This window comes from Hippopotamus amphibius, chromosome 3 (genome assembly GCF_030028045.1).
Source record: "Hippopotamus amphibius kiboko isolate mHipAmp2 chromosome 3, mHipAmp2.hap2, whole genome shotgun sequence".
Lineage (NCBI taxonomy): Eukaryota > Metazoa > Chordata > Mammalia > Artiodactyla > Hippopotamidae > Hippopotamus > Hippopotamus amphibius.
Window position 1 is genome coordinate 159,385,888 of NC_080188.1, and position 21,048 is coordinate 159,406,935.

The following is a 21,048-nucleotide window of genomic DNA, read 5'->3' on the forward strand; positions in this document are numbered from 1 at the left end:
TTTTCTCTCAGTTTTGGTAGGCATGGATGGTGTCAGTTGTCACAGGATCAAAAGGGAAAGAAAGCAATAATCCCCTATGCATTTAATAAAAAATTATCTGTAGAGTGCTGCACAATTTATAGGGAACTCTCACATTCCTTATCTCATCAGAGGCCCACTCTAGGCCCTGAAACGGACAGGGCAGGTATTTTCCTTTCACAGAACATCTTGGGAAGCTTTTGATATTCTTTCTTTGATCATGTGGAACTGGACTTCCTGTGGCATCTTTATTTTTGTTCATTTGTTTGCTCATCTGTTCGCTTATTCATTGATTTAAGTGATGGCACTTAGAATTGGTGAGTCCTGGGTGGCACAGTTGTGGGAAAGAACACAACGGGAAAGATGAGCCAGTGATTTTCTAGTCTCTTCTATTCACTGTGTCTACCACTCTTGAAACTGGAGGCAGTATTTAACCTCTGAGTCTTAATTTCGTCATTTGGAAAATGGAGGTAACAGCTGCTCTGCCTTCCTCATGGGGTTGTTCTGAGGGTCTAACAAGATGACATGTGTTAAGCAATTTTGTAGAAATGGTAGCATTGTGAAAATTCAAGAATCTTTGCCATCATTAGGCTATCTTAATTTTTCTTCACTCTTACCAATGGACTGGGGCGAATACTTCAAGCACGTATCTCAAAACCTCGACTTAAGAGAATAAGTAGGGTAGTGTCTCTCTCCTAACAAGAGATAGTTAACTTCCCAGAATGATTAAACTAGGTGATCATTTAAATAAGTGTGCTTAAAAATAGATTTGCGAGGGACTTCCTAGGTGGCTCCGTGGTTAAGAATCTGCCTGCCAATGCAGGGGACACGGATTTGATCCCTGCCCCAGGAAGATCCCACATGCCTCGGAGCAACTAAGCTCATGCGCCACAACTGTCGAGCCTATGCTCTAGAGCCTGTGAGCCACAACTATTGAGCCCGTGTGCCGCAACTACTGAAGCCCACGTGCCTACAGCCCGTGCTCCGCAACAAGAGAAGCCACCACAATGAGGAGCCTGTGCACCACAATGAAGAGTTGCTCCCACTCGCTGCAACTAGAGAAAGCCCATGTGCAGCAATGAAGACCCAATGCAGCCAATAAAAAATAAATAAATAAATTATATTAAAAAAATTAATTTGCGATAAAAGTAGAAACAAATCCACACCTAACTTCTGGGGGACCTGGCAAATGTTCAAGACAGTTTCCAATTGTAATTATCATTTGTGTGGGGACCATTAGCATCATTAGTACAATGAATAAGTATTCCATTTGTTATGTAAGTTGGTGGTGTGAAAAACATTGCTGAAGGGGAGAGGGCAAGTGACCAAAAACTAGTTGCACTGGGTTTTCATACTCTCATAAATGCAGTTTTCTTGATTTTTCTTGGTGGCTTCTGAAGTCCTGGGCTTGGACTCGAGACTCTGTTCAGTGCTTAGTTTTTCTGTGTAAAGCCTTAAAAGACCCTCACGGATCAAATGAACTACTCTTTCCTTTGTCCCAATTCTATTTCTTGTATCTATTTCCATAACCTGTTTTTCTCATTAAGAAAGCAATACATATGTATGATAGAAAATGTGGAACATATATAAAAATATAGATTATAAGATGATCCATAATTTTACTCCCCCAGTATTAAGATTTTACCACATTTGCTGCTAGTCTTTTGTTCCGCACCTAATTTTGTATGTGCTTTTTATTTTCTGTTTCATGCTGTGTTATAATTATACTTTTACATACCTATCTCCTGTATGAGAATTTAGGTACATTGTGGGCAGGGACTATTTCTTTTGATGATTTCTACCACTTATTTGGAAAATAGTCCTCCACTGCATGTGGTGCCAAATTAATAACAGAAGAGCAAAAGGAAAAATATGCTGAAGACAGAAATCAAACACGACATTTACAGACACACCGTATTTTATTGTGCTTTGCAGATATTGCTTTTTTTTTTTTTTTTTTTTACAAATTGAAGGTTTGTGGCAACCCTGTGTTGTCAGATGATCGGCATTTTTTTTTAGCAATGAAGTATGTTTAAATTAAGGTATTTTTTTTTAGATGTAATGCTATTACACATTACAGTATAGTATAAACATAACTTTTATGTGCACTGGGAAGCCAAAAAATTTGTGTGACTCATTTTATTGCAATATTTGTTTTATTGCAGTGGTCTGGAACTGAACCTGCGGTATCCCGAGGTCTCCCTGTATACGTTTCTCTTTGTCTTGAGTTGTTGAAGGGGCTGTCAGAGTACCTATTGGATGTAGCTGATCTCTGTTCTATCCACTGGTGTATACACCAGATGCATGTCTGGGAAAACCTTCACTCTGTGTTGCATCAGGCTTAATGTGAAGCTGATGGCTGATGCTGGGGTCACTCTTCTGCCTGCTGCTCATTAACTGCTTTGTTTTGATGATGAGTGACTTTTACCCACTGTCCAGTGGTTCTTGACTTCCTGGACGGTACAGCTGCTCTGCCCGTGGAAGGTCTCTCCTTCCCAGGAGATTAGATGATGTCCCTCCTTGACACTCAAGGGTTGTTGTCTCCTTGTGACTTTGCAGAGAGGGTGGTACCAGACGGAAAACGAGTACTACTTGCTGCAGTTCACGCTGACCGTTCGCTGCCTGTACTACACCAGCTTTAGCCTGGAGCTCTGCTGGCAGCAGCCGCCCACTGAGCGCACCTCCTACTCCTTTCCCTGGATGGTGGCCTATGTCTTCTACTATCCAGTCTTCCACAATGGGCCCATCCTCAGCTTCCCGGAGTTCATCGCACAGGTAGAGCCTTTCGGGGATTGGAAGGGTGTTTCTGCAGGTGAAGCTTCTGTCCTGGTTGCTGTGGTCATCCATGAGTCTTTTCATACAGGGGTGCCCACAAATTTACAACACACATTATTGTCATAATTTCTGGTAATAAATGAAATACTTCAGGGAAATAAGCCTTCAGAATAAAGGTCAGCGTATCTCTTGTGCATGTCGATTGTAGGAGCCCTCACCCGGATTCTCCGTGGACTGCAACAGCCAGAAATAATACCTAGGCACAGGCAGGAACTGGGGGTGGGCATCCCCTGCAGTGCAGACCCAGAGGAAGAAAACTGGATTCTCATGGTCTTACTTGGAAAGTGGAAGGAGAAACTGGCGAAGCTCTTGGTTGCCAAATAGAAGGTGCCCTTTTATCTTCACAAACTGCTTATGAAATAGCTCTGCCGTGGCCTGAGGATTGTCCGGGGAGACCTGGATGGGATGACAGAGTGGAACTGAAGAGGGTTTGAAGGCCACAGTGCATTTTCAGGTCTAGGTGCCTGTTTCTGCCCAGGACCTCACCTGCCTTCTTTTGGACAACAGCCTTGTTTGGACAGCAGCATTGTCTGGACGGCAGTCTTATCTGAAGCTCATGGCAAGCTACCTACATCATTCCCACCTCACTTTTCCTCTTACTTTGTGTTTTTTCCCTCATTCCACAGCGAGCCTCGTGGAACACGTGTACTAAGTTAATTCACCTGAAGTGTTAATAATCAATTGATAATCTCTAAAAACAGTGTTTCTCAAAGGACACTCCTGCCCCGCTCCCTGCAACAAAACAGTCCCCATGGAGGTGAGAATAATAACACGTGTGCACACACAGTGCACACATGTGCAAGTGCACACGTACACACGTGTGCACACACACTGGGGCCTGGACACGGAGTTCGAAGAGCAGGGCCAGTGGCAGTGTCTCACATTAATGGAGGGCAACCTGAAAGGTGCCCCCTGCCAAAACAGGAGGATCCTTTGACATCCCTTATTTTGTCTTAAAAATTTCACTGAGTTACACATTGTACTCAAAAGTATATTTCTGCATTATAAGAATAACAATGTTTAAACATTGCCAGTTAAATCCTGGAATGTTTTCCCCAACACAAATCTTTAAGTGAAATTGATAACTCTGGGCAGGTGTTTGTTCAGCATGTGGTTTCTCCTACCTCAGTTAGGGTTACCTAGGATCATTCTTTTGCCATGAAGGAATTTAAAATCTGTGTTTGAAAATCATGGTTAAAATTGTTGTGTAAAAGACAGAGGTGGTTTAGTGACAGCAGCTGATCTTCCAACTCTGTGATTCTCAAAAGTGTGGTCCCTGGACCAGCAGCTACAGGATCACCTGGGAACGTGTCAGAAATGCAAATTCTCAGGCCCCGCCCCAGACCTACAGAATCAGAAACCCTGGGGACGGGGCCCAGCAGTGTAGTCCTGATGCTGCTAGAGGTTGAGAACCAGAATCCTAATTTCTTAGAAGAGCAGGGGGATGGGGTGGGGTGGGGTGGGGGTGGGGTAGACCCAGTGTAGGGTGGGCTCAGGCCCTCCAAATTTTGTCTCTTTTACAACCTCCTTGCCATTGTAAGTTTTTAATTCTAATGTTGCAGTCAATAACTTTTGGGCCAAACATCCACAAGCACACCCCCACCCCTCTCTTGAAGACAGATAATTCTCAGAGAAACTTAGACTAAACCCATTAAGAGGAGACAAATTATTTTCCTACCTGCCTCTTATCCATTAAGCAGCTCATCCCTGTGGGGTCTGTACTTCGTTGTTAGGCAAATCGTCATTCCTTTTAGTTCTCCTCTCCTCCGTTCTAATTGTACCCTGTAGGATGAGAGGCTGGTGGTAGGGTCCTGAATTTGTTATACAGAGGTGAGCTTTTAGATTATTGCACACCTGAATCCTTAGCTACAGGCTCTCGTTCTCTTGAGTTTCAGTCTGGAATCACGAAGGGATTTCTACATGTAGGGGCTCAGGTATAGAGACTCTGGGTTGCATCTGTGTCTTCTCTCTCTCTCTTTTACCCCCTTCAAAATGGTAGCAATTGCTGAAAGCAGGGAACTCAAAAAGGCAAATTGAAACCTTTCTCTATGGTCTGGGAAGATTCATAGAAAAGTTGGTCTAGAAAAGGCAGAATGCTGAATAAGCTACAGGGTAATGAAAATAAGCCAGGTGGTTTCTGCAGTTACTGGTGGTATCTATGGGGCACTTACCTCCCATGAGAAAAATGGGTCTAAAAGGGGAGCAGTTAAACTAGGGAGCTAATCTGGTGGTGAAAGGACTCCTTCAGAGAGGCTGGGAGGGGAAAGGCTGGGAGGGGGTGGAAGAAAGCCAACTGAAAGAGCTTGGAAGCAAGGCTTGCTCTGAATGCGTGCTTGCGTGAATGAATAAATGTCATAGGAAATGGTAGTATTGAAATTTTGGCTCTTAGTCCCTCAGGTCAGTGCTCACAAACTGTGAAGAGCAGGAGGAGACTTGCCACCAGGGGGCAGCAGAGCCTCACCGTGGAAACCACCCCAGCCGTGGAAACCACCCCAGCCGTGCAAACCACAGTCCCTAAACTTACAGTGTTAGGTCCACCCTGGGAGAATGCTGTCTTTCACCCAGTTTCTTTTTTAGTGTGTAAATTTACATACCCCGGATGAGGCGAGGATAGAAGAGGTGCCTCTGTAATGTATGGCATGTGAAGTTTGTGCACATCGATCATGAACAGGGAAAAATGTGCCTGTCAACAGGCCTCGGTGCCTTAACTTCAAGGCCATCTCTGATGGCATTTGGAGTTTCAGGAGTATGGGCCCCATTTATTTTTCTCCCAGGGTTCTATGGAACTCAGATACTGAGCCAGGGGTGAGGTGGGGGGACAGCGGCGGGGAGGTCTAGCGAAAGGCAGGAAATGCTGTTTATTTGCTGAGCTTTGGAGCCTGGGGCCACCACATCTTACTCTGAGCAGGTTGAATCACGCAATGAGAAGCTGGTGCGGGGGGAGGACGGTGAGCCTGGGTGTTGGGGGACCAGGGGCTTTTCCTTGCTGAAGTCTGTGCTCCCACCCCGAGGGGAAGAGCCAGTGCTCAGATAGGGACCTTGGTTGGTGGTTAGGAGCAAAGATTCTTGAGCCCAGTCCTGTTGTTACAGGGTTTGAATCCCTGCTCTGCTTTGGCTTGAGAGTGTTTGGTGTGTTACTCACCTTATTTGTGACTCAGTTTCCTTATCAGTAAAATGGGAAAAGTAATACTACCTCCCTCATAGGGTTGTTCTAGGAGTAAATGGTTTTGTCTGGGTGATGTGGCTTGACAGGTAACACTATGAGGCATTAACTATTACAAGTATTGTTGTTATTGTTGTCCAGAAGCGGGTGTCATTTCCGGGGTCAATTGTTGGAGGAGGTCATTGAATGGATGTGATCACTGGTTGATCCCTAGTCTGGACCTGGGCAGTCAGAGGCTCCTCACCCCTCCCCTGCCCTTGGAACGTACATTCTGCCTGCCACTCCCAGGCTAGGAGCCATTTCAGGGACATCGCTTTGACCTTGAAAGAGGAAGGTGTTGTTGAGACCACCTGCACTGAATACGTGACTAAACCCAGTTAAGGCCTTTATTTAAACTTTAAAATCCTGGCCGGGGGATGTAGAGATCTACTTGTCTTTCAGCACCCAAGACAAGGCTTGTCTGTAAGCTCCCTAGCTTATTAAAGCTGCCACGTGCCAATCCGGAACAGCCTGGCTGTTTCTTTGGTCTCTCCTTGCCCTCTACGTATAAGGGGCCAGTTTCAGATTTCTCCCAGGAAAGCTCTTGAGGGTGAGAACTAAGTTTATGCCAGAACGGAGGCCCTGGCTGCCCAGGCTGGTAGGTGAGGGCTGCAGCAGGGGCCATTCTGGGCAGGGTTCTGAGCAGGGGCTGTCCTTGGCCTCAGAGGAGGCCAGCGGAAGACAGACACAGGCAGTGGTGGCAGGTGCAGGGGCAGGTCCTGAAGGACCAGGGCCGGCAGTCAGTGTCCCGGACAAGCCACTTAGAGTTTGGGGCAGGCTCTGGTTCTAGAAGACACCTGGAATGACGCTAATTGTGATAAGGAATACTAACCGAGCCCTTACTCCTAACCAGGCTTTCCATGTTCTAACACCTTTCATCCTAGCAACAACCCTAGGAGAGAGACACTGGTGTTACTCCCACTTCACAGATGATAACACGGAGGCAAAAAGAGGCTAAGGATAAAGACCAGAGCCTTGTTGCCAGCTCAGTGGGCCTCACAGGAGTTAGAGAGAGGATGTAGTGTGGGCTGGTAGATGTGCGGGTCTGGAGGCTCAAGCTGGCCAGACCAGGTCCCAGTCCTGTAGCAGCTACACTGACTGCAGGCCTCACTGGCTGTTCTGGCAGAGACCACTGGGTGCCACCGGCCTTGGTCTGGATGCTGGGAAAGGGGCAGTGAGGGTCTGATTAGGGAATGACTTACTGGGAGTAGGGGTATGGCTTGTGACCATGGACTGGAAAGAAGCTCCCGCATTAACAAAGGAATAACAACCGGGCTACAGTGCCCGTGACCCAAATGTGGAGGTTGGAGGAGAGGTGACTCAGTTGAACAACTGCCTCTGGGGAAGGCTTCTGTTTGGTGCCCTCCAATGTGGGTATTATTCGCACGTGAAAGAAAAGAACCTTTCATCTTTGAGAACTGTCATCTTTAATCATTAGAATATCTTTGAAAGGGTTCGATATTCCTTTTTATGCAATTTGCATGAAATGAGGTTTTAAAATATAATGTGTTTTAAAACGCACTTTGCAGATGAATTAATGTGTATTTTTTAGTGGAGCTTTAGCTAAGAATTCCCATTGATGGCAGTTTCCAATGGTCTTAAGGTTGGCACTCCCCTCGGTTTGAAATATCTCAAGTGAAACGCTTTGTGTGCAGAGGTTGAATAATGAGCAGCCTGCTCATTAGGTGAGCTGTGTATGGTGTGTCTTTCCTTCCTGCTGGATCGACAAGGGGAAAATACTGAGTTTTTTAAATGAAAGGGAGTCAATAGATGGAAGGTATACATGGACTGCAGTAATGACATGACTCTACAGAAAGACTAATAACCATTTTTTTTAAGTAAAAGCAAATAGAATGAAAAATTGGATTGTTTTCCTTCTGCTGTGTTTACTTGTGCAGTTAACGAATAGACGTTTCCCTTACTCTGAATGGGGAGGCATCCAGCACTGAAAAGGGAGCATTGCAGAGAAAAGTCCAGCCTTGCTAGTCCAGTGGTGACATATAATTATGCCTTTTTAAACCTGCTGAGCAAGTGTGGCCCTGGGGAAGTAGGGAAGTCATTATCGGGAAGACAGTCAGTCACAAAACGCACCTCACGTTTCTCCTTAATTACAGATACTCGTGTCTTTTTAGACCACGTATTGTTTGGGGCAGGAGAGGAGGGGCTCTGGACTGACCTTGACATGTACTTGCCTGGAGCTGGAGGTGATTGGACAGACTTATGTTCCTGATTGTCTGGCATGGCCGTTTGTTCTGGTCCTGCAGTGGCCCCCCTCCTGTCTAGCTGCATCTCTGCTCCCTGGGATGGGGCTGCACACCCAGTGATGCTCCAAGACCTCGGGTTCAGGTCTGGTGTTCAGGGGACCAGAGCTTGGGGTTAGGGGTCTGCTCGGGGGCTTGCAGGCCATGCTCATAGTTGCTTATTTAGAAACTGGAGACAGTTGTGCAAAGATTGTCCTTTGTCAACACTGCTTTTGAGGTCGTTGTCACATTCAGCCAGGGAATCTGCTTTCCTCCAAAAGCCTGGCACCAAGTCCCTGTCTGTTGGTCTGGAGTGGTTTTAGGTGCCTCTCATGTCTTAGCCTCGCCGATTGCCTTGGTGTGAACTGTTCTAACCTCCACAGACTGATGGACACTGTATTTGTAATCGTTTCCTCATTTGCTGATGGTCATTCAGTCAAAATGTGTTTGCTTTAGAGAGCTGGGAAAGTGTTGAGAATTATGAAAGGGGAACTCAGCATGTAGCTAAGAAAATCTCCGGGTGAGTTGGGAAGGTAAGGAGAAATAAAGATGAGACTAGCACAATAGAGAGAGAAAGGCGTGCTTGCTCATAGAGGATGCTGGGGTCCCCAGGGGAGGTCCTGAGACTCGGCATTTTTTACACAAGGGCTTGCCTCTCTAGCAGGGAGGACCAACATCTTCACAATATCATAAGGTTACATTACTTTTTCCCCTGATTACAAAAATAATAATTGTTAAAAAAAAATAACTTAAGGATCTTACTAGAGACTTCCCTTGTGGTGCAGTAGTTAAGAATCCGCCTGCTGATGGAGGTGACATGGGTTCAACCCCTGGTCTGGGAAGATCCCACATGCTGTGGAGCAACTAAGCCCCGTGTACCGCAACTACTGAGCCTGCGCTCTAGGGCCCACGAGCCACAACTACTGAGCCCGCATGCCACAACTACTGAAGCCCACGTGCCTAGAGCCCGTGCTCCCCAACAAGAGAAGCCACCGCAAAATGAGAAGCCCGTGTACCACAATGAAGAGTAGCCTCCACTCTCCACAACTAGAGAAAAGCCTGCATGCAGCAACGAAGACCCAACGCAGCCAAAAAAAAAAAAAAAAGAACTTTACCATCTAAAGATTACCATTTTGGTGTCTCTGTCTCCAGCCTTGCATTTTTTTATGCACATTTATATCAAAAAATAGTTTTCTTGGCCACGTAAGACTGAGGTGCACTCATGCATTTAACCAAGCCCCTAGCCCCTACTGTTGAACGTTTGGGTTATTTCCTTTCTCTTCTCAGTTATATAATGCAGACACGAGGGATCAGTCAGGTAGGGGTCTCTCACTGAGGATTTTGCCGTCCTCTGGCTTGTAGTTGCTCTGCTTTAGACTCTGTAGGGTCTCACAGAGCATGCATGCTTGACCTAACAATTTGGATGAAAACCACCCTCAGTTATGCCTGGAGAGGGAAGAGGGTCTGCATTGGGTCGCTGTGCTGTGGCTGTAGTTGCATTGAGTTGTGATCCCCGCAAGACGACAGATCCCTCTGTGCCCCATCTTCCTACCTTCTCAGCTAGCGCTTCCCCTGTCAAAGCTGGCTGGGTGGATCCTTCAAAGCAGTTACCTTTGTTTCCTAATAAATATCTTTCTGAGGTGAACTGAAGAAAACTAAAGGGAAAAGGAAGTTCCTGTTAGTTTGATCAGCTTACATTAAAAAAGTTAAACCAACAGCTTTCCTTGGCGTAGCTAACCAAGCAGATGGCAAAAGGGGGAAAGCCATTTATGCAGATTATTGCAATTTCACTGCACCAGCCAGAATTTCTTGGTCTGGCTTCTTGCTGTAAGGGGACAGTTTGAGACCATGATAGAATATATGCTCAAGAATAGAATAAAAATTAATTCCTTGGAGTGTAGATCACCCGTCACCTCTACGGGCGGTGCCTGCCGCCCCTCCTGGCTGCAGTGGGACCCACAGTGCACTGATGGTTAGAGGAGAGAAGTTAAAGAAGCATGTCAGGATCACCTTCCGCTAGGGACTGACCTCTCTTGTTTTTTTTTTTTTTTTTTTTTTCTTTTATCTTAATGTTTTAGTTTTTTTTTTTTTTTTATTATTATTATTTTTTTGGGGGTACACCAGGTTCAATCAACTGTTTTTATACACATATCCCCATATTCCCTCCCTTCCTTGACGCCCCCCCTCGAGTCCCCCCCACCCTCCCTGCCCCAGTCCTCTAAGGCATCTTCCATCCTCGAGTTGGACTCCCTTTGTTATACAACAACTTCCCACTGACTATTTTACAGTTGGTAGTATATATATGTCTGTGCTACTCTCTCGCTTCGTCTCAGTTTCCCCTTCATCCCCCGCCCCCTCCCATACCTCGAGTTATCCAGTCCATTCTCTGTATCTGTTTCCTTGTTCTTGTCACTGAGTTCATCAGTACCATTTTTAGATTCCGTATATGTGAGTTAGCATACAATATTTGTCCTTCTCTTTCTGACTTACTTCACTATGTATGACAGATTGTAGTTCTATCCACCTCATTACATATAGCTCCATCTCATCCCTTTTTATAGCTGAGTAATATTCCATTGTATATATATGCCACATCTTCTGTATCCATTCATTTGTTGATGGGCATTTAGGTTGCTTCCATGTCCTGGCTATTGTAAAGAGTGCTGCAATAAACATTATGGTACAAGTTTCTTTTGGGATTATGGTTTTCTTTGGGTATATGCCCAGGAGTGGGATTACTGGATCATATGGTAGTTCTATTTGTAGTTTTTTAAGGAACCTCCAAATTGTTTTCCATAGTGGCTGTACCAACTTACATTCCCACCAACAGTGCAGGAGAGTTCCCTTTTCTCCACACCCTCTCCAACATTTGTTGTTTCCAGACTTTGTGATGATGGCCATTCTGATTGGTGTGAGGTGATACCTCATTGTGGCTTTGACTTGCATTTCTCTGATGATGAGTGATGTTGAGCATCTTTTCATGTGTTTGTTGGCCATCTGTATGTCTTCTTTGGAGAAGTGTCTATTTAGATCTTCCACCCATTTGTGGATTGGGTTATTTGCTTTTTTGGTCTGAAGCTGCATGAGCTGCTTGTATATTTTGGAGGTTAATCCTTTGTCCGTTGTTTCATAGGCAATTATTTTTTCCCATTCTGAGGGTTGCCTTTTAGTCTTGTTTATGGTTTCTTTCACTGTGCAAAAGCTTTTAAGTTTCATGAGGTCCCATTCGTTTATTCTTGATTTTATTTCCATGATTCTAGGAGGTGGGTCAAAAAGGAAGTTGCTTTGATGTATGTCAAAGAGTGTTCTGCCTATGTTTTCCTCTAGGAGTTTTATCGTGTCTGGCCTTACATTTAGGTCTTTAATCCATTTGGAGTTTATTTTTGTGTATGGTGTTAGGAAGTGTTCTAATTTCATTCTTTTACATGTTGCTGTCCAATTTTCCCAGCACCACTTATTGAAGAGGCTGTCTTTTTTCCATTGTATACTCGTGCCTCCTTTGTCAAAGATAAGGTGCCCATATGTGTTTGGGCTTACTTCTGAGTTCTCTATTCTATTCCATTGATCTTCCTTTCTATTTTTGTGCCAGTACCATACTGTCATGATCACTATGGCCTTGTAGTATAGTTTGAAGTCAGGAAGCCTAATTCCACCAACTCCATTTTTCCTTCTCAAGATTGCTTTGGCTATTCGGGGTCTTTTGCGTTTCCATACAAATCGTAAGATTTCTTGCTCTAGTTCTGTGAAAAATGCCATTGGTAATTTGATCGGGATTGCATTGAATCTGTAAATTGCTTTGGGTAGTACAGATGCAAAAATCCTCAACAAAATACTAGCTAACAGACTGCAACAGCACATTAAAAAAATCATACACCATGATCAAGTGGGGTTTATCCCTGGGATGCAAGGATTCTTCAATATACGCAAATCAATCAACGTGATACATCATATCAACAAATTGAAGGATAAAAACCATATGATCATTTCAATAGATGCAGAAAAAGCTTTTGACAAAGTTCAACATCCATTTATGATAAAAGCTCTCCAGAAAATGGGCATAGAAGGAAATTACCTCAACATAATAAAAGCCATATATGACAAACCAAAAGCCAACATTGTTCTCAATGGAGAAAAACTGGAAGAATTCCCTCTAAGAACAGGAACAAGACAAGGGTGTCCACTCTCACCACTGTTATTCAACATAGTTTTGGAAGTGTTAGCCACAGCAATCAGAGAAGAAAAAGAAATTAAAGGAATCCAAATTGGAAAAGAAGAAGTAAAATTGTCACTCTTTGCAGATGACATGATATTATATATAGAAAACCCTAAAGACTCTACCAGAAAACTGCTAGCACTAATTGATGAGTTTAGTAAAGTAGCAGGATACAAAATTAATGCACAGAAATCTCTTGCATTCCTATACATGAACAACGGAAGAGCAGAAAGAGAAATTAAGGAAACTCTCCCATTCACCATTGCCACCAAAAGAATAAAATACCTAGGAATAAACCTGCCTAAGGAGGCAAAAGATCTGTATGCAGAAAACTTTAAGACATTGATGAAAGAAATCAAAGATGACACAAACAGATGGAGGGACATACCATGTTCCTGGATTGGAAGAATCAACATCGTGAAAATGACCTCTCTTGTTTATGTAGTGTCTGGAGCCCTAATTGTCAGCCGCTGAATCAAGTCTGTATCCTTTGCCGGCTAATGTGTGCAGAAGCAGCTTCACACTTTAGGCAGTCGCTTCACCTCTACATTTCAAGGCAGCCTTCAGTCTAACAAAATCGTGGCCCTGTAAGATCCAGAAAACTTACACGCGCTCTCTTGTTTTTCTATATTTGTCTAGGATACATCAGGAGTTGTCCTCCACCCCGGGTTTTGGCAGGGCTGCTGGCTGGGTGAAGGGATGAGGAACCCCTTCCTGGTTCTTGGCACTGGGCTAGCTTGTGGCCCCCACACTATTCTTACTCTTGGACAGAGTTTTCTAGCTTGGACATGACTTAAATTTTTTTTTTAATTGAAATATAGTTGATTTAAAGCAGTGTGTTCGTTTCAGCAAAGTGATTCAGTTATATATATGTGTGTGTGTATATATATATCATATACATATATATATATTCTTTTTTAGAGTTGTTTCCATTATAGGTTATTACAAGATTTTAGGTAGAGTTGCCTGGGCTATACAGTAGGTCCTTGTTGGTCATCTATTTTATATATATGAGGGTGAGTCAAAAATTATCCGCACTCCACTTATATTAAAACTTCTATAAATTCTACGGCCAGGGTGCGGATAATTTTTCGCTCACCCTTGTAGTAGTGGGTATCTGTTAATCCCAAACTCCGGATTTATCCCTCCCCTCTTTCCCCTTTGATAACCATAAATTTGTCTTCTATGTCTGTGGGTCTATTTCTATTTTGTAAATGAGTTCGTTTCATTTTTTTTTTTTAGATTCCACGTATATGTGATATTGTATGGTATTTGTCAGACTCAATTTTTTTTTTTATCTGAGAACACGGAGTATTCCCAAGGCAAACTAAACCAAGCCCTCTGTTGGAAGATGTAGCGAAAATGAAAATTTATAAGAATGCAATGAAAATGAAAATTCATAAAACCGTTGTCTAGGGGACTCTGAAAGGTTTTAAAAATGGAGGTGCCATCTAATGACTTCTTTTGTTTCCGCTTTAGATGCAGCAGCAGGAGCAGGGCTCGCCGAAGGCCAGCCTTTCCGTCCTTGTCTTGGGGCTGGGCCGCCTCCTCTTCTGTTGGTGGCTGGCGGAGCTGATGGTTCATCTTATGTACATGCACGCCATCTACAGCAGCACCTCCCTCCTGAGGGCCGTCTCGTGCTGGACCTTAGGTAACGTGGAAATCACTGGCAGTAGAACAAGCACTGAGAGGTAGCTTCATGGCGAAGCTGGACCAGGGGCAGACGGGTGTGCTTGCCTTGAGCAAACTCTCCTTTTTTTTTTTTTTTAACTTTGTTCCTCTTGTGGCCGAGATGATGTACCGTGAGGTGGCTGACAGAGGTGAGGGCCGGGTTTTGTGGTCTGGGAACCAAGGATGGTAGCAGTCCCTCCACCTAATGGAATCCTGCTAAGCTCAGCTGGGTTCACATCTTCCTGGTGTGGCCAGCATTGCACTTGATAAGAGTAGGGAAGAGAGGCTGGGTGCAGCTTGGAATCCTTGCTAAGAGGTAATACTTTAAGATTGAGTTCTGCAGTAATCCTTATTGTTTTTGTGTATGATATAAAGCAACAAGTATGAGCTTTAGAGTCAGACAGATATATGTTTTTTTTTAATTAAAGTATAGTTGATTTACAATGTTGTGTTGGTTTCAGGAGTACAGCAAAGTGATTCAGTTATACATATATATATACATAAACACACATACACACACTCACATATATACATACATGGATGTGTGTGTATGTGTGTGTGTTTGTGTATGTATTCTTTTTCAGATTCTTTTCCCTTATAGGTTATTACAAAATATTGAGTATAGTTCCTTGTACTATACAGTAGGTGCTTGTTGGTCATCTATTTTATGTACAGTAGTGGGTATCTGTGAACCCCAAACTCCTAATTTGCCCCCCCACCCCCAACTTTCCCCTTTGGTAACCATACGTTTGTTTTCTGTGTCTGTGGGTCTATTTCTGTTTTGTAAATAAGTTCATTTGTATGGTTTCTTAGGATTCCACATGTAAGTGATAGTGTATGGTATCTGTCTCTGTCTGGCTTACTTCACTTAGTGTGCTCATCTCCAGGTCCATCCGTGTTGGTGTGAATGGCATTATTTCATTGTTTTTATGGCTGAGTGATATTCCATTGTATATATACACCACATCTTCTTTATCCATTCCCAGCAAGATATAAGTTTCAACCTCAGCTCTGCTGGTTGCTAGTGGGCAGCCTTTGGCGGCAGCTTCCTGCCACTCTCCGCATCTTCACCTGTCAAATGAGCAGACTCACCTTTGCAGGGTTGTTAGGAGGACCACGTGACACCATGCAGGCGAAGGACTTACCTCCTAAAATGGTAGGTAGAATTAATGGTGTGTGCTTATGTAGGCCCCTCTGCTGGCCCCTTTTTCTTGTCTACCATTTCTTTCTGTCTGCAGATAGGTGGGCTGGAGGTCTTATTTGCTTAGCAGGACACAGTCTCCAGTATACGACTTTCTGTGGAGATGCCATTGTTCTTTATTCTTCTGGCCAAAACAACAGAGAACATGCTCCTTTCTCAAATGATATTTCCTCATTTCTTTGTGCTCCTTTTAAGAATTCCCATGGTAGCTGAATTCAGCCCTGTGGTCTGACCTCCAGCCTGTGGCTCCAATGGGAAATGTCTGATCTTCCGGCCAGATTAAGCTGCTCCCTGCTGAGGGCCTGACTCCTTATCTGTCTGGTGATTTATAGATTTTTTTTTTAAAATCTTGATTGCCCTTGTTATCACACATGCTTAATCAGAATGTTTTCAGGGAAGATGCCTTTTAGGATTGGAAAAATGAGGAGTTGTTTTAATGACAGACTCTTCTTCCTAAGCAAAAATCTTGTTTTCGTAGTTAGGAGTAACTAATAATCTAAGGCTTTAAGGATACACTTAGGCAAACAAAATAGGATTAAGTGATGGCGTATGCTAAATCAGATTCCAGCTGTACTGCATCCAAATTAAGAGATTGTATCTGTTTGGGTGACTTTAACTTTGAAAGCTGGAAAGCAAAACTCAAAATGGGGTTTAAACAAAAAGGAAAAGTTATCTCAGACAGCTATTACACCTAAGGTCAGCATTTAGGGTGGTAACTCCAGTGACTGAGAAAAGTTGTCGGTGATCCTTTTGGGTACCTACCACTCAGCTTAAGAACGAACCAGAATCCTAGAAACCCTTTGTTTACACCCACAATCCCATGACCTTCTTTCACCCCCTCCACAAAGATAACCTGACTTTTAGGTTTATCATTACCCCCCACCCCCCTTCTTTTTGTTAGTGAGACAAGTAAAGTGTTTATCAGGAGAGAAGATACATTCAGGGAAAGCATGGGTGGTCTCAAAGAGGGAGAGACAGAGAGATGGTTTTGGGGTGGTTTAAATCACTTATATGGGGGACGTTTTCCAGTTTTCCTCTGGCCAATCATCGTGCTTTGTTTGGCTCCCAGTCCACATTAGATCTGGCTCACGGCCCTCCCCTCCGTGCGCACATCTTTAGCCAAGATGGATTCCAGCATGAGGGTCTCTGGGAGGTTAGCAGAACATATTATGGTCTAGCACTCCCTCCCGTGAGGATACGTTCTGTACACACATAGCTTGGGGAGGGACAGTCTCCTTGACCTTAAGAATATCATTCCCTTTTTATAAAATCTTTTTTTAAAAAATAGATTTATTTTTAGAGCAATTTTAAGTTTATAACAAAATTGTGAGCAAAGTGCAGAGATTTCCTGTATATCCCCTGCCCCACATGTGCACAGCCTCCCCCGCTATCAACGTTCCCACCAGTTTGTTACAATTGATGAACCTGCAATGACACATCATTGTCACCCAAAGTCCATCTTTATATTAGGATTTACTCAGTGTTGTACAGATGTGTAATGAGGTAATGACGTGTATCCGCTGCTATAGTAATGTACAGAGTAGTTTCACAGCCCTAAAAATCCTCTGTGCTCTATTCAGCCCTCTCTCCCCTTTAATCCCTGGCAGCCACTGACCTTTTTACCATCTCCATAGTTTTACCTTTTCCAGAATGTTGTCGTATGGTTGGAATTATACAGTACATAGCTTTTTCAGATTGACATCTTCCACTTAGTGATATGCCTCTAAGGTTTCTCCATGTCTTTGTATGGTTTGATTGCTCATTTGTTTTTAGTGCTGAATAATATTCCATTGTCTGGGTGTCCCACAGTTTATTTATGTTTGCCTAGTGAAGTACATCTCAGCTGATTCTAAGTTTTGCAAGTATGAATAAATTTGTTACAAACATCCATGTGCAGATTTTTACGTGGCCATAAGTTTTCAGCTCCTTTGAATAAATGCCAGGGACTGCAATGGCTTGATTACACGGTATGGGTATGTTTATTTCCGTAGGCACCTGCCAAACTGGCTTTTTTCAAGTTGGCTTTTTTTTTTTGGTTTTCCAAAGTGTTTGTATCATTTTGTGTTCTTACCTGCAATGAATGAGTGCCTGTTGCTCCACATACTTGCCAGTATTTAGTGTTATCAGTGTTTTGGATTTTGGCCATTCTAATAGGTGTGTAGTAGTATCTCATTGCTTTAATTTGCAGTTCCCCAGTAACATATAATGTGGAGCATCTTTTCATATACTTATTTGCTATCTATATAGTTTCTTTGGTGAGCTCTCTGTTCAGGTCTTTGCCCATTTTTAAACTGGATTGTTCATTTTTTAATTGTTGAGTTTTAATGGTTCTTTGTTTATTTTAGATAACGGTCCTTTGTCAGATGTATGTTTTGCAAATATTTTCTCCCAGTCTGTGGCTTATCTTCTCATTCTCTTGACAGTGTCTTTAGCAGAGCAAAAAATTTTAATTTTAATGAAGTCCAGCTTATCAATTATTTTTTTCATGGATTGTGCATTTGGTGTTGTATCTAAAAATCCACCATACCCATGGTCACCTAAGTTTTCTTCTGTGTCATCTTCTAAGAGTTTTATACTTGCGTGTTTTGTGTTTAGGTTTATGATCTATTTCAAGTTAATTTTTGTGAAGGGTGTAAGAAATTAGACATGAATTTCTTCCAGCACCATTTGTTAAAAACACTATCTTTGCTCCATTAATTTTTTTTCTTGGCTCCATTATATTGCCTTGCTCCTTTGTCAAAGATTGGTTGACTTTATTTATATTTATGAGTCTATTTCTGGGCTTCTGTTTTGTGCCATTGATCTTTTTGTTTATTCTTTCACCAGTGTCACACTGTCTTGATTAATGTAGCTTTAAAGTAGGTCTTGATGTCAAATAGTGGCAGGCCTCTGACTTGCTTCTTCTTTTTCAGAGTTGTGTTGGTTATTCTGGATCTTTTGCCTCTCCATATAAACTTTAGAATCACTTTGTCAATATCCACAAAATAATTTTGCTAGGATTTTGATTTTGATTTCACTGAATCTATAGATGGAGTATGGAAAAATTGACATCTTGTCATCTCGAGTCTTTCTATGCATGAGCATGGCTGTCTCTCTATTTATTTAGTTCTCTGATTTCTTTCACCAGACTTTTATAGTTTTCCTTATACGTGACTTGCACATATTATATTAACACCTGAATTTTTTTTGGGGGGGGTGCTAATGTAAAAGGTACTATGTTTTTAGTTTCAAATTCCACTTGTTTATTGCTGGTAAATAGGAAAGCAATCGACTTTTAGTACGAAGGTGAGTCAAAAATTATCCGCACTCTGGCTGTAGAATTTGTTTTAATTAACTTTTAGAAAATACAAATATGTCATTTTTCGACATAATCTCCTTGTTTTTCAGTACATGTTGTCCATCTGTCAACAAGCTTTCGTATTCCCTCATTAAAAAATGTTTTAGGCTGAGTGCGAGCCATGAATGCAGCGCTGTCTTCACTTCTTCATTGGAAGTGAATCTTTGTCCTCATAGGACTGCTTTCCGGGGACCAAACAGGTGAAAGTCCAATGGAAGACCAGGACTATAGGGAGGATGCTTTAACACCTCAAAATGAAGTTTTTGCAGAGTGTTGACAGTTTGGGCAGAAGTATGTGGACAAAGTCTTTGATAAATAATGGCACCAGGTACACCTTCAGTCCACAAAAAACGAATCACTGCGTGTGACTCTTCTTTCATGCAGATCACAAGTGGGGCATCGATTTTTGCTCACACAGTTACAAATGAACTAATGTAACATGTTCACACTGGACAGCAGTGACTGGGGAGACAGTTGCCTTGAATGGAAAGCACTGATGAGACAGTGTGGCCAACAGAAGTTTTAATATAACTGAGTGCAGATAATTTTTGACTCACCCTCGTATATTAATCTTGTTTTGTACAACCTTGCTGCAGTCTCTTATTCCAGAAGATTTTTTATTGTTGTTACTGCTTTGGGATTTTCTACATAGATAATCATGGCATCTGCAAAGAAAAGTAATTTTTTTCCTTCCCTAAGTGTATGTTTTTTGTTTCATTTTCTTCTATTATTGCATTAGCTAAGGCTTCCAGCATGATATTGAAAAGAAGTGGGGAGAGGGGGGCATCCTAGTCTTTTTCTTGATTCTCACCATTAAGTATGATGTTTTTGATCCAGTCTGAAGCTAGAAAGCTTCTGTTTTCTTGTCATTAAGCATCATGTTAGCGGTAGGTTTTTTTTTTTGTAGATGCTCTTTGCTAGTTCTTCTCTAGTTCTAGTTTGCTGAGAGTTTTTATCATGAATGGGTATTGGATTTTGTCAAGTGCCTCTTTCTTGCATATATTGATACTATGCGGTTTTTTTCTTCTCTAGCTTGTTGATGTGATGGATTACATTAATTGATTTTCAGATGATGAGTCAGCCTTGCATACTTGGATAAATCTAATTTTTCATGGTGTATAATTGTTTTTATACATTGAATTTGATTTGCTAATATTTTGTTGAGGATTTTTGCATCTATGTTCTGTAGTTATCTTGTAATTTTTTGGTCTGATTTTATCATTAGAATAATGCTGGCCTTGTAGAATGAGTTAGGAAGTATGCCCTCTTTTTCTTTCTTCTGGATGAGATTGTAGAGTATTGGTATTGCTTAAATGTTTCTTGTTTTAGAAGGTTATCAGTTACTGATTTAATTTCTTTAATAGATACAGGCCTGTTCATATTATCTATTTCTTCTTGTATGAGTTGGCAAATTGTATCTTTCAGGGAGCTGGTTCATTTCATTTTTGTTGTTGAATTTGTGGGCATAGGGTTGTCCATGGGCTCTGTAATGAAGTCCCCTCTTTCATTGTAATATTAGTAATGTGTGTCGTATCTCTTTTTTTCTTGGTTAATCTGGCTGGAAACATTTATTTTACTGATCTTTTCGAAAAACCAGCTTTTGGTTTTGTTGGCTTTTTCTGTATTGGTTTTGTATTTTCTATTTGATTTCTCCTCTGAGTTTTATTATTTCTTCTGTTTACTTTGGATTTAATTTGCTCTTCTCTTTCTCATTTCCTAACATGGAGGCTTAGGTTATTGATTTTAGCTATTTCTTCTTTTCTAATATGTGCATTCCATGTTATAAATTTCCCTGTAAGCACTGCTTTTGCTATATCCCATACATTTTGATAAACTGTATTTTTATTTTTATTAATACAAAGTATGCTTTACTTTTCATGAGATTTCTTCTTTGAATGACATATTATTTAGAAGTGTGTTGTTTAATCTCCAAGTATTTTGAGATTTCCTGGCTATCTATTGTTGATTTCTAATATGATTCCATTATTATCTGAGAGCAGACGTCATATGATTTCTATTCTCCTGAATTTATTTAGGCCTAACTTATTGCAGCTCAGGATGTGGTCTATCTTGGTGATTGTTCCATGTAAGCTTGAGAAGACTGTGTATTCTGTTGTTGAATAAAATAGTCTATAGGTGTCAATTATATCCACTTGACTGATGGTGCTGTTGAGTTCAGCTATGTCCTTACTGATCTTCTGCCTGATAGATCTGTCCATTTCTGTTAGAGGGATGTTGAAATCTCCAGTTACAATAGTGGATTCATCTGTTTCTCCTTGGTTTTCTGTCAGTTTTTGCCTCAAATATTTTGACCCTCTGTTGCTATGTACA

The 21,048-nt window shown here is 42.1% G+C and overlaps 1 protein-coding gene across 7 annotated transcripts in view; it reads left to right on the top strand.

Annotated features, from left to right (window-relative positions):
- HHAT (hedgehog acyltransferase) overlaps positions 1-21,048 on the top strand; it is a 324,736-nt gene that overhangs the window by 71,291 nt on the left and 232,397 nt on the right. For 6 of the 7 annotated variants that reach the window (XM_057727696.1, XM_057727697.1, XM_057727698.1 and 3 more), the window contains 2 exons: positions 2,578-2,793; positions 13,988-14,159. In XM_057727696.1, the coding sequence (XP_057583679.1) occupies positions 2,578-2,793; positions 13,988-14,159 (388 nt within the window). The remainder of the gene's footprint in view (positions 1-2,577; positions 2,794-13,987; positions 14,160-21,048) is intronic. The other variant, XM_057727701.1, reaches the window with a different exon arrangement.